Source organism: Leucoraja erinacea, chromosome 3 (genome assembly GCF_028641065.1).
Source record: "Leucoraja erinacea ecotype New England chromosome 3, Leri_hhj_1, whole genome shotgun sequence".
NCBI classification, from domain to species: domain Eukaryota; kingdom Metazoa; phylum Chordata; class Chondrichthyes; order Rajiformes; family Rajidae; genus Leucoraja; species Leucoraja erinaceus.
In genome coordinates this window covers 1797178-1811698 of record NC_073379.1, presented here as the reverse complement: position 1 = coordinate 1811698, position 14521 = coordinate 1797178, and the positions used below count along the sequence as shown (strand labels likewise).

Here is a 14521-nt window from a genome sequence, read left to right as displayed (position 1 = left end):
TTCTATGTTTGAAGTTAATTGAAATGCAGCAGAATTTCTGTCTAGCTTTAAGATCAGTATATTATTGATAATAATAATAATATATTTTATTGTCATTGCACATCAGTGCAACGAGATTTAATATGCAGCTTCCAACTGATGTAAAAGAAAAGTAAAATAAATAAATAAGCTGTGTGACGTGACCATCCAAGGGAGACAGTCCAGGGGGGGTGGGGGGCACTCAGCAGTGCCGGTTCAGAGCCGCTATAGCTCTTGGAATAAAGCTGTTTTTGAATCTGGAAGTTCGGGCGTAGAAGGCCTTGTAACGTCTGCCGGAAGGAAGTAGTTCGAATGTGAGGAGTCTTTATGGATGCTGACGGCCTTCCTGAGGCACCGTGTGTGGTAGATGCCCTCCAAGGCTGGTAGCTGTGTCCCAATAATCCTCTGCGCTCTGTGGATGACGTGCTGAATAGCTCTCCTCTCCGCCTCCGTGCAGCTGAGATACCACACAGAGATGCCATACGTTAATATGCTCTCTGTGGTGCAGCGGTAGAACGTTGTCAGCAGCTGTTGGGGCAGACCAGTCTTTTTTAATGTCCTCAGGAAGAACAGTCGTTGCTGTGCCTTCTTGACCAGCGCAGCGGTGTTGGTGGACCATGTGAGGTCCTCTGAAATGTGAGTGCCCAGAAACTTAAAGCTGGACACACTCTCCACACTTTCCCCGTAAATGGAGATTGGGGCGTATTCTCCATTATGGGACCTCTTGAAGTCAATAATCAGCTCCTTGGTCGGAGGTGTTTAGTGACAAGTTGTTACGTGTGCACCAGTCCGACAGGTTCTGCACCTCCGCTCTGTATTTTGTTTCATCACCGTTGGTGATCAGCCCAATCACTGTTGTGTCGTCTGTAAACTTCATGATGGTCTTGGTGTCGATGGCAGGAACACAGTCGTGAGTGAAGAGGGAGTAGAGCATGGGGCTTAGTACACAGCCCTGTGGTGTGCTGGTGCTCAGGGTGATAGTGGAGGACAGGTACGAGCCCAATCTCACTGCCTGCGGCAGCTCCGTCAGAAAGTTCAGGATCCAATCGCATATCGGCGAGCTGAGGCCTAGCTGGTGGAGTTTGGTGGTGAGCTTGGTGGGGATGACCGTATTGAATGCAGAGCTATAGTCAATGAAGAGCATCCTCACGTACGTGCCCTGTCTGTCCAGGTGAGTCAGGACAGTGTGAAGAGCCAGAGAGATGGCATCCTCTGTTGATCTATTTGCCCTGTATGCAAATTGATGAGAGTCCAGTGAGGCAGGGATGCTGGATTTGATATGGAAGAGGACCAGCCTTTCGAAGCACTTCATTGGGATTGGAGTTGGGGCAACCAGGCGGTAGTCGTTCAGGTTGGTGACTTTAGACTTTTTCGGCACCGGCACTATGGTGGCTGTTTTCAGGCACTTGGGGACCGTTGCCAGAGATAGAGACAGATTGAAGATTCTCGTGATTACCTCCGCCAGCTGTACAGTACAGTCCTTTGGTACCCTTCCCTGGACTCCATCCGGGCCTGCAGCCTTGCGTGGATTGATCCTACACAGAGCGTACTGTACCTCCAGAGTGCTCAGTGTTAAGGCCTGTCCCTCCGCCATGGCCGGGGTTATTCCACTCCTGGTGGTGTTGCCAGTTTCGAAGCGGGCAAAGAAGGTGTTTAGTTCGTTGGCCAGTGTGATATCACCGTGGGGGCAGGTGGGGTTGCTCTTGTAGTCAGTGATGTCCCTGACACATGCTTCTGGTGTCCGCGATATTGAAGTGGTCTTCCACCCTTTGCCTGTGGATGTCTTTGGCCTTTTTTTATGCCTTTGTTCAGGTTCGACCTGGCCGCACTGTAGGCAGAAGTGTCCCTGGATTTAAAGGCATTGTTGCGTGCCCTTAGCAGATCCTGAACCTCCTTGTTCATCCAGGGTTTCCGGTTTGGGAACATCTTTATTTGCTTGTCCACTGTGACAGTCTCCACACAGCAGTTGATGTAGGAGAGCACAGTGGATGTGTACTCCTCCAAGTCTACCTCTGTACCACTAGTTGCCTGTAGTGCAAACAGGTCCCAGTCGGTACGATCAAAGCAGTCCTGGAGTTGTAGGATGGCGTCCTCGGGCCATATTTTGACCGTCCTTATTGCAGGTTTGGTCTTGCGAATGAGGGGTTTGTATGCAGGCAGTAGAAACAGTGAGAGGTGATCGGGGAGAGCTCTGTAGGCATCCTTGATGTTGGTGTACACTTTATCCAGCGCGTTTGAGCCCCTGGTAGGGCACTGCACATGCTGGTGGAATTTGCATAGTGTGGCTCGTAGATCGACCTGATTAAAGTCCCCTGCAACAATGAAGGCACCGTCGGGGTGAGCATCCTGCTGCTTACTGATGGCCGAGTGCAGCTGTGCTAGCGCTAGGTTAGCATTAGCCTGTGGGAGGATATGACCATGATGATAACCACAGTAAACTCCCGAGGCAGGTAAAACAGCCTACATTTAAACAGTAGGTATTCCTGGTCTGGGAAACAGTAGCTCTCTACTGTAGTGTGGTTGGTGCACCAGTCATTGTTGATGTAGATGCAGATGTATGATGTCACTGCTCAGTTGGCTATGACATGTTTAATATTGTTGTTGTTGTTTAATATGCAACTATTATGATGCATTTAACACCTGTGATGTCACTGATTTTATAAAATGCAAACTTATTCAGTGGGATTCTCTGGAGATAAGGCAAATGAAGTACGTGTTAGTTGGCTGTCGGCAGTATTTTCAAGTGTACATTTGGATTATTGGTTCCCACTCAAGTGTGAAATTGTTCCGTGCATTAAAATCAGTAAATTGGGTTGCATATTGGATAGGTAATTTTAAGGTCTCGTGTATGGCATTATTATCCTTTTATTATTATATGTATATTTTTCACTTTAAATTATCTCAGTTGTGCACATTTAGAGGGGAGAGCATCTATTGAACAGTCTGCTCCTGTTTTATAGGCCAGGAAGTTCCCCAGAAGATAACTCCTTCATCTGCATCAAATACCGTTTTCCTATTAGAGGGGCTTGTTTATTCTGAGAAAACCCCTTCACGTGCGGCAGTACGCAGAACGCCAGAGATGTTTCAATCAGTATGTCAATTGTCTATTCCAGCTGAAAATCTGGATAAAGTGGAAAATATACTCAACACTGCAAATGACCAACTCAAGGTCAGTAAAGCTGGAGCTTGGTTTCCATTGTTATTAAACAAATATTTGTGGTTGACTAGATTAAATTAGTAGCAATGTTACAACATTTTGAGATTTAAAAAATCAAGTCTGCAATTTATCCCATCAGATAAAGCATAACAATAAGTTTAATTTGACACCTAAGTCACTTTCATATCTCCAGTAATAAAAAAGTTATGGCCATTTTCATACTCGGAAATTAGCATCTTGTTCCCTATTGATTTTCTATGGACAAAACAAAAAAGCTATGGTCGTGGACAGTCAAAAGCCCATAACCTTCTTAAAAAATTAAGAGAACTGAATGAAATTTTCAGTTATCATAGATTGAAGCATTCTGAAACAAATATAAAATAATCTTACTTGGATGACCTGAAATTAAAGCATATAATTAGTTAGTTGCCCAATTGTAGCTAATTTCAAACTTCAATTACTATATCTAAACATCTATCCATTTCTTAATAAATGATTAACATTTTTAAATAGCCCAAGTGTCCAAATAATATTCACAAATAATTCACAATAAAACATGATTTTTGAAATCTCATTTACATCAATTTATAGGCCAAATGGAGGGAATTTAGTGTTCAATTGCTGTAAATTAAAGTCAATTTAAATCTACTTTCTAGTGGGTTCCTGTGAACGCGCTGGTTTAGAACGTTCACATTGCGCTGGATTTGTGCCCTCAAGTGCCCAGAAAAATACTGCGGGATATAAAGAGCCCAAAATGAACTACTCGCTATAGAAAACTTTATAACAGGGTTATATACAAGCCCCATTTAATGTAAAAATAAGGTACATACCTTTAATTGTTTGCTTTATAAAACCCTGGGGCTGCGAGAGGTTGCGGAGTGAGAGAGTGATTTTTAAACTACTATAAATATTATACAAGGCCATAAAAACTAATAATACCTTTTGCGACGGGGTCTTTCAGCGATTTTCCGTTAATGATTTACTAGGCTGAACATTTTCGATTGGAACAGCCTAGTAAAAATCGCGTTTTAAACCCGCCCCCTCTAAACAGCGCCAAAATCGCGGACACGGGGTAGGGCAGATGCTCAGCCACGATTCAGGTAGGTTTTGTAACATACCTACGGGAGCTTGGTTTCCATTGTTATTAAACAAATATTTGTGGTTGACTAGATTAAATTAGCACACTGAATATTTTTAAAGAATTACTTTAGTGAGAGGGGATGGGGGGTGGGAGTGAGAGAGGAGGGGGGAGAGTGTAGAGGAAGAGGGGAAAGGGGGGGATGTAGGGAAGAGGGGTAGAGAGGAGGGTGGGAGGAGAGGGGGCAGGTATGGGGGTGGTGGAGGAGGGTGTAGTGGGGAGGAGTGGGGAGACGGGCGTGCGAGGGTGCTGCGAAAAGCAGAGAGAGCCTGGGGGGAAGAGAGAGAGAGAGAGCTCTTGTACTGGGCCCGACTCATAAAAAGCTCTCGGCAGCCCATTTCCTGCAAGTTATTTCTGTTTAGATTTTAATTTTGTTCCATGTAGAAGATGATAGTTCAATCTCTCTTAATACCTGTCCGTGCATTACAAACCTTAACTTGCTTCACCGTTTAATGACTGTGTCGTTCTTTTTTTTCCTAAATGCGCTTATTTGGTTTCTTGACACCCTCTGCAAATGGGACTATTCTTTCTAGCTGCACTCTCTAGTCTAAATGATTCTTTTAAACTTGTTAATTCGAGGTTATTGTTGTATGCAGAAGTTGGGTGAGATACAGGTACAATAAAAATCTCGTAGCTCTTTCACAGGACTCGGATAAACGCAGAAAAACATAATACATAAATTATGCACAAATACACTTTCTAAGAGAAAAACCATGTACAAAATAAAGTAAGATATTGGAGCATAATTGTCATTTACAAAAAAAATCATGGACGTGCAAGAGGTGGACTGCAATGCTCTGTTGCAGTTATTTAGGTATGGTCGTAGTTGTATAGATTGGTTCAAGAACTTGATAGTCATAGAATAGAAACATAGAAACATAGAAATTAGGTGCAGGAGTAGGCCATTCGGCCCTTCGAGCCTGCACCGCCATTCAATATGATCATGGCTGATCATCCAACTCAGTATCCCGTACCTGCCTTCTCTCCATACCCTCTGATCCCCTTAGCCACAAGGGCCACATCTAACCCTCTTAAATATAGCCAATGAACTGGCCTCAACTACCCTCTGTGGCAGAGAGTTCCAGAGATTCACCACTCTCTGTGTGAAAAAAATTCTTCTCATCTCGGTTTTAAAGGATTTTCCCCTTATCCTTAAGCTGTGACCCCTTGTCCTGGACTTCCCCAACATCGGGAACAATCTTCCTGCATCTAGCCTGTCCAACCCCTTAAGAATTTTGTAATTTTCTATAAGATCCCCTCTCAATCTCCTAAATTCTAGAGAGTAAAAACCAAGTCTATCCAGTCTTTCTTCATAAGACAGTCCTGACATCCCAGGAATCAGTCTGGTGAACCTTCTCTGCATTCCCTCTATGGCAATAGGTTCAGGAATAGAAACTATTCCTGAACCTACTGGTGTGGGACTTCAGGTTTCTGTACCGCCCAATAGCAGCAAAGAGAAGAAGACATGGCGTGGGTAGCGAGGATCATTAATAGATGCTGCTGCCTTAGGGGAAGGAGCACCTCGTGTAGATCCTTTTGATTGAGGGGAAGGCTGTGCCTCTGGACAGGGTTAGGTCCACCACTCTCAACTGCCTCATGTGTTTCTGTGCTTTGGAATTGCCATACCAGGCCACGATGTAGCCATAGAGCACTGAAACGGGCCCTTTGGTTCTTCTAGTCCATGTACTCCCATCTGCACGTCTTGGGCCCATATTCCTTTAAACTTATCCATGTCTCATGGCCTCCACTGGTCTGCCTCAATGACCTCCTCCGGCTACTCAGTGCAGTGGCCCACCATTGTGTGGAAAAGATTCCCCACAGTTTCCTATTAAATCCTTCCACTTGCACCTTAAATCTATGTCTTCTTTTTTTATTCCCCTACCGGCAAATTATGTATATGCTAATAACCTTATAACTTATCACATTGATTCAATGACATAGCTGTGAATAATACAAAACTAAGGGTTTTTAACATTCTGAAGAAGGGTCTATCCCAAAACATTGGCTGCCCATTCCCTCCACAGATGCTGCCTAACTTGAGTTCCTCCAGCATTATATTTCTTCCAGATTCCAGCATGTGTGGTTCCTTATTTTTGGTTGTTTGATAAAATCAAAATGTCTTTCTTTCGAAGGCCAATATTCTGTGTGAAATACGCCAATGGAGACTTTCAGTTATTGAACAGCATAAGCAAGAGTTGAAAGAAGAAAAGGAGAAACATGAAGCTCAAATTGCGCAAATGGCCTGCCAGACGCAGAGCTTAAACCAGCTAATTTGTACCTATGAGGATTCGGTTCGAAGGAAAGATGAGGTAAAGTTACTGTTATGGAAATAATATTTTGTATAAATTTAGTTGCACCAGAAACCCATTATATTATGTGAGGGTAAGAATTGTCTGAAATTGTCCAGTGGTTACAAATAATGTAACATTAGATACATTTATTATTAGAACAACTTGATTCCCCTCAGGAAGTAAAATGGTAATCATCCGTGAAGACTTTGGAAATCCCTCAAATCATTCTTCGAATTATTTAAGAAATGTCATCATCCAAAACCACTGAGGTGGAATATAAAATGAAATGCTCTCTAGTGGCATTATCTGAACTGTACCTCAATTCTCATTGAAAATAGCACAATGGCTGAATATTGCAGCCTTGTGATGTAATTATAACAATAATGGAAGCCAGTATCAGTGCAAATCCTGGGGCTTGTTGATCACTGCTGAAATCCTGATTTTTGTTCCCAAATTATTTTAATCCAGTTCTTCCACATAGCTCCCCTTTGCTACTGCTGCCTCTTTCTCCTTTCAAATGGGAGATGGTGGCACCAGAGGGGTAAGTAAAAACGTTTTTGTAAATTAATTCATCCAAAGTTTTTGATAAGCTTTTTTAATTGTAACCACTAAGTGGTGTCAAACGCACTGATATTTTGTTTTTTCAACGCATCAGCGGTAGTAGTGAGACTTCACGTTATCATAGTGCTCTGTTGGTCCAGTGAGCTATCTGCTGAGACAGCCCCCCCGACTCTATGACATGTTGGGTGCATGTTTTTTTTTTTAAGGACAAGAGAGATTAGTTACAAGTTTGAAACCAGAATCTTTTGATATTATTTGGCTGCTTAAATTTATAATGTACCAAAATAAATGTAATTAAGAACATGGTATTCTGTGAGATTCTTTGAGCATAATGTTCATGATTATCTTCTCAGAAATGTAAAGTGATCACTAAGTATGTTTTGTTTTCTACAAAGGTAATTTCCAATTTGATCCAAGGACTTAAGAATCTGAAAGAGAAGATAGAATTGATGCGCAGCTTTACTCAGTGGCGACTTCAACATTCAGAGGCAAAAGCAGAAGTATGTTTGAATGCATGTCAAAAATATACAAAGTTTAAAGCTGATTGAACTTTCTCCTGTGATTGCTACCTCCCTTGTTTTTCTGTTCACTGTGATCAGCAAGGATGAAATGTCCTCTCTATTTGGTTTGGCCACAAGCCTGGGTAGATAATTGGGAACACAGACTTTCCCATCATTTGCTTCTCTCCTCTCAACCTAATAGACTAATTCCAGAGGAACGACATGGCTGCTATGTATGGGCCTATTTGGTTGCAGGACTTGCGGAAGGTGAAAACACAAGGAATCAACTGTGCATTGGGCTCCCCTGAGCCTTCCCCACAAGCAGTAGGTTGCTATTTGACCCATAACTGGGACTTGGTTGATGGGCGCCAGGGCATGTCCACACGCGGCTGGGAATACATGGGGCATCTCTGGGACCAACATTCCTCCAAGATTCCCCTGCAGTTTTGTCCCGGGGCAAAAATTGGCATGGGGAGGCACTTCGGAGGTCTTGATGATGGAGAGGTTATATACAGGCAGGCTAAGGCGTATTCACTCAGCACTCTGTTTTAACAAGATTTGCTAGCCAGTGACATCCGGATTTACACCAGCGCACTAGCCCCGTTCATCACCCTGTGACCCGCACCAATCTAATCTTATTGGATCAGGATTCAGGTCCCATATGACCTACTCTTAAAATGTTGTTGGGGGAAGAAACACAAAGAAAGATAAAAGATAGACACAAAATGCTGGAGTAACTCAGCGGGTCAAGCAGCATCCCTGGAGAAAATAGATAGATGACGTTTTGGGTCGTTACCCTTGAATTTGGGTTATTGCATTTGTAATCAAAGTACAGGTGCACAACCTTTTATCCGAAGATCCAAATAACGAAAACCTCCGAATAGCGGACATTTTTTCGGTCCTTGAAGAACGGTCCATGAAAACGTTCACCGAGGGCGGCCCGCAGAGGTGACAGCGGAACCTCTGGTCGGTCCTCAAAGAAAGGGGAACTAGATCCCCATTCATAAAAGAGAAGGTGAGGGTATATTGCGCGGGAGGGTTAATAATTGACAATATGCTGCTGCCTGCCTGCTGAGTTAAAAAGTTCCCACGGTAGACTCACGATACACAGTGTATCATGAGTCTTGCTTGGGAACTTTTTAACTCAGCGGGCAGGGAGCAGCAGATTGTCGCTCCCTTCAGTTTCACCCCACCTACACCCCTCTGCTTCCCGGCCATGTGTGTGACCCCTTCCCTCCCCTCTCCAGCTCCCCGCCCATTGCACCGGCGCGGGGACTTTGCACTGTCTTCACGTCGGCGATGCCAGCATACAATGCCAGTCACCGGAGACGTCAGGACCAACGGGACACCGACCCCCAGGCCCATTGCAAGCACGGAGGTCCCAGAGACCCAGCAGTAGCCCAGCCCCGTTCCAACTCCAGAGGAAAACTGCAAACTGGCCGGAGACATCAGGACCACCAGAAGCCGCTCCCCGATGGGCCACTACGGCGACAAGTGGCAGTTCGCCCACAGCCTGAGCTGCGCCCTTCTCATCGGGACACCCAGGCGCACTGCAAGCACGGAGATCCCAGATCAGCAACTCCAGCCCAGACCCGCTCCAACTCCAGAGGAACACAGTAGGGGCAGGAGCTGATGGTGTGCAAGGTACGTCTTGTTCTTGGGGTCGCGCAGCTCGGGCTGTGGGCGAACTGCCACTTGTCGCCGTAGCGGCCCATCGGGGAGCGGATTCCTCTGGAGTTGGAGGGGGAGGGGGGTATTGTGCTGTTTGATCGCCCCCTGCTATCCCAGGGACAGGGAGACAGGACGTTCACCGAGGGCGGCCCGTAGAGGTGACAGCAGAACCTCCGGTCGGTCCTCGAAGAAAGGGGAACTAAATCCCCATTCATAAAAGAGAAGGTGAGAGTACATTGCGCGGGAGAGTAGGAATCCCAAGACAAAGTTGAGTGAGTGTTCACGGAGGGTGGCCCGCAGAGGTGACATCGGTCCTGGAAGAAAGGGGAACTAAATCCCCTTCATAAAAGAGAAGTGGAGGGTATATTGCCCGGGAGGGTATATCGCCTACCTGGAAGAAACCGGACATTTTTTCCAGGATGTCGTCTGCACACCAAAGCTCACGTTTGGCGCTAAACATGGCACGCCAACGCTCACGTTTGGCGCCAAACGCACGTCGCCTCTGCTGCACACGGATATAAGAGTGTGAAAATGTCGCCTTAGGCCACCTAAGGGCATGTAGCCCCGCTAGGGTGACATGAGTGCGAGAGGTGATTCAATGCTGCGGTCACATTTACAAATTCAGGAATTCATTCAACACACTGCATTTCATACAGACATTTATTCTGCAAGAAAAAACTACATTGAAGACTCAAACTCGTGACCGAGGAACTGCCGGGATCAAGGCGCAAACTCGCGACCTTGCGGATATGAGCAAGCACTCTACCACTGAGCCAGCCATTAAAATCTACGCTAAAAAATTTCCATTCCGAAGGCCGACAAATTCCGAATTACGAAAAGTGTCTGGTCCCAAGACTTTCGGATAAAAGGTTGTGCACCTGTATCTGTTTTATGGTCACAGTTGTTTAAATATGCTTCTCACTTTGCCACATAATCCCAGATGCTCCAAATTATTAATGTGGCAACCTCTATGTCAATAAATTGCTGGGTACGATAAGGTATGTGATAAGGTTTGATGCAGACAAATTTATGTAAACATTTATGTTTGTTAGGTGTAAGAAGAGCAAGAAAAACAATGCCATGAGGAATTTAAAAAGTAAATTAGAAACGGGAGCCGAGTGAGCTTGAGTAACTCTAAAGTTTATACAAGATGTCGAGGATTAAAAATTCCTTCTGATTAAGAAAAGTTGCCCAAACAATAATGGTGTTTTAAAAATATTATTTGAGCTACTCTATTAAATATGTTCCCGATGTTGGGGGCGTACAGAACCAGAGGCCACAGTTTAAGAATAAGGGGTAAGCCATTTAGAACGGAGACGAGGAAACACTTTTTCACACCGAGTTGTGAGTCTGTGGAATTCTCTGCCTCAGGGCAGTGGAGGCTGGTTCTCTGGAGGCTTTCAAGAGAGAGCTCTGGCTCTTAAAGATAGCGGAGTCGAGGGATATGGAGGGAAGGCAGGAATGGGGTACTGATTGTGGATGATCAGCCATGATCATATTGAATGGCGGTGTTGGCCCAATGGCCCGAATGGCCTACTCCTGCACCTATTGTCTATAACAGTATATAAATTAGCCTCTTGGGATAATAATAATAATAATCTTTATTTATATAGCACTTTTCAACAAAACCAGTATTTGAACCAAAGTGCTTTACAGAGATTGATTAAATTAATTGAACAGATCAAATGCCAATATATCCATACAAAACAAAAAAGAGAAAAAAGAAAAAAGACACAGAACAATACACTATAGAAATCAACATGAAACGTCCCCCCACAGCAGAATTCACTGTGACGGAAGGCACTAAAAATATCCAGTTCTCCCCCTCATAGTCCACCCGAGGTCGGGGTCTATATGTGGCCTCCTCAGCCAACTCGATGTTCTCAGGCCCTCGGATAGGAAGAGAAATTCTGCTCATGGTATGTAGTCTGCTCATGGTATGTTCCTGCTCATGGTATGTAGTCCATTGGTATCTTGTTGGAAAAATATAAAGATTCAACATCAGTCAGGGAAAAATTGCCAACAGCATAATAGTTATATAATTTGGAATATTGAGGCTGCATCAAGTTTAGTTTAGAGAACGCATGGAAACAGGCAGTTTGGCCCACTGAATCCACACCGACCAGCAATCCCCGCACACTAACACTATCTGACACATACTAGGGAGAATTTACAGAAGCCAATTCGCCTACAAACCTGTACGTCTTTGTAGTGTGGGAGGAAACTGGAGCTCCCGGAGAAAACCCAAGCAGGCCACTGGGATATAGGGTAGAGGGGGCAGTTTATTAGGGATGCCTACTTGAAAACCGGCAATGCTATTGGTTCACAATGGGGGGGCTTCTCCAGAGAGAGGTACTGTTGTTGTTTCTGAGATATCAAATACAGATTTGCTAATAGTTTTGATTTTGTGCTAGTGCGATGTATTGTTGGATATGCCTTCCATCATTTTTTTGTGAGAGTGTGATTTTTGTATGTTCAGATATCGACATAGATATCTACATTGAATTATTAAGTTAATTTGTATTTAATAATCTTTGAAATATGCTAATCATAAACAAAAGGAAAACATTTTGCACATGGGAAGAAATTTGACTTCACCAGCTTGAATTGTGTATGTTTTTCATTGTCATTGTGGCCTTTTTAATTAATCAAAATCTGTATATTCAATTAACCTGAGAACATTCGATAACCCAAAACGTCAGCTTGACTGTTAGATTAATATAAATAAATTGTAACAGCAGCACGAGGTCCATTGAATATTGTTTAATTCATGCCAAAACTACATGCCTAGAACACGTAATACTATGGACTAAGTTTTGTGATTAGCGATGGGCCAAAGGAACTTTCTACTGATCCTTACATATAACTTCCCAAAATGACTAGCTATTTCAGTGATAAGAACTTGAACTTGAGGGTGACATGGTGGCGCAGTGGTAGAGTTGCTGCCTTGCAGCGCCAGAGACCTAGGTTCGATCCTGACTGCGAGTGCTATCTGTACAGAGTTTGTATGTTCTCCCCGTGACCTGCATGGGTTTTCTCCAGGATCTCAGGTTTCCTCCCACTCTCCAAATACGTACAGGTTTGTTGGCTAATTGGTTACTGTAAAATTGTAAGTTGTCCCTAGTGTGTGGGGATCACCGATCGGCACAAGTTGAAGGGCGTGTTTCTGCACCGTATCTCTAAACAAACCTGGCCTCTTTTGCTGCTGTCAGGTTTCATTTCAGAGTTGCTTGTGCCGCCTGGCTGCTCAACTTGAATTAATATAATTGCTAATGATGTTTGAAAACCGTTCTCGACCCAAAACGTCACCCATCCATATTCTCCTGGAATGCTATCTGACCCACTGATTCCCTTCTTAAAATATCTGTCAATTACTTCCAGAGTACATTCAATAACTCCACCTTCACAGTCTTCTGTAGTAGAGAATTTTGAGTCATAATCAATGTCTCTTCCAGCCCATCTTAAATGGCTGACCCCCTCTTTCATCCAAAGTGAATAGCTTGCATTATTTTCTGCTCACAGAATGGTTTCTTGGAAATGTCCCAGAGCCTTACCAGTTTAAGCCTGTTTTGCTTTTTGTATACATTTTTTAAATGGCTGTAAGGCTTTGCGACATGCCCAACAAGCCAAACTGTGAGATAGGAAAATATACTTACAGTGATGACATGCAGAAATGACCAGTTCTGATACAAACATATTGAGGTACCTGAAGTTGGTATTAATAGAGAGCTGCAACATGTTTCGTTTGTCAATGGTGTTTGAATAGCTGACTGATTTTCCATCATTGTCACTATCTACCTCATTGGATACCCTGGAACTATCTTTGATCGGTCTTTACTGGACTTTATCTTGCACTAAACATTCTTCACGTTATTCCCTTTATCATCTAACTGTACACTGTGGATGGCTCAATTATAATCGTGTATTGTCTTTCAGCTGACTGGTTAGCACACAATAAAAGCTTTCACTTGACCTCTGTCACAGGACAATAAACTAAACTGAACATTGACCTGATAAAATTGAAACTTATTAATTACGAGTTATAAGAAACTCAAGCTAATTGTCTTTGACAAGTAAAATTCTATTTATACAACAAAATTATTTTTTTTGTCCTATCATCATCCTTTATTGTCATCTTGCAAAGCAACAGTTGTACAATGCAAAATGAGAAGACGGTTCCCAGGGAATACCGGAGCATGGCACATAAAACTTAAAAATTTCACGCATAAAATAAAAACAATTAAAAAAAAAAAAACAATCTAGTTCCTGATAAAACAGTACGAATAGTTTTAAAAAAGTGCAGGTAAAAACAGCAACATTAAAATACAAGTAAAAACAGTAATAAAATGTCCAGGGCAGCTCCAGTGGCCAGAGCCAGTGCCAGAGTTATTTCTGCTTGAGCATCTTCTCTAGCCAATATAATCATCAGATAGTAAAGTTGTTGTATTTGAAGAGCACTACTTTAATTTAAAAAAGTGATTTAAATAATAATAATGGATGGGATTTATATAGCGCCTTTCTAGATACTCAAGGCGCTTTACATCGCATTATTCATTCACTCCTCAGTCACACTCGGTGGTGGTGAGCTACTTCTGTAGCCACAGCTGCCCTGGGACAGACTGACGGAAGCGTGGCTGCTAATCTGCGCCTACGGCCCCTCCGACCACCACCAATCACTCACACACATTTAAAGGGTCAACCTTGTATAAACGGCAAGGCAGATCATAATCTGTGGAAGAATTTACTGCTAAATTCACGTTTAAAAATTAGTTTGAGCAGGGGCAGCACTGCGGCGCAGTGGTAGAATTGCTGCCTTACAGCACCCGGGTTCGATCCTGAGACAACAGAGACCTGGGTTCGATCCTGACTACTGGTGTTATCCCTGTGACCACGTAGGTTTCCCTGGATGCTCCGGTTTCCTCCCACACTCCACAGACATACAGGTTTATAGGTTACTTGACTTCGATAAAGATTGTAAATTGTCCCTAGGATAGGGGGTTATGCTAGTGCATGGGCATCGCTGGTCGGCGTGGACTCTGGGCCGCAGGGCATGTTCTGTGTTGTATCTCTAAACTAAAAAACTAAACTATAGGTCCTTTTCCTTGCAATATATTTCAACTAATCTGAAGTTGCAATGCATCTAACATGCCTACCTTTTTGTATAACACTTCAGCTTTGTCAGATA

At 43.5% G+C, this 14521-nt stretch overlaps 1 protein-coding gene across 7 annotated transcripts in view; it reads left to right on the top strand.

Moving 5' to 3' along the window:
• poc5 (POC5 centriolar protein homolog (Chlamydomonas)) overlaps positions 1–14521 on the top strand; it is a 76785-nt gene that overhangs the window by 27797 nt on the left and 34467 nt on the right. For all 7 annotated transcript variants that reach the window (XM_055631349.1, XM_055631334.1, XM_055631342.1 and 4 more), the window contains 3 exons: positions 2979–3187; positions 6446–6622; positions 7561–7665. In XM_055631349.1, the coding sequence (XP_055487324.1) occupies positions 2979–3187; positions 6446–6622; positions 7561–7665 (491 nt within the window). The remainder of the gene's footprint in view (positions 1–2978; positions 3188–6445; positions 6623–7560; positions 7666–14521) is intronic.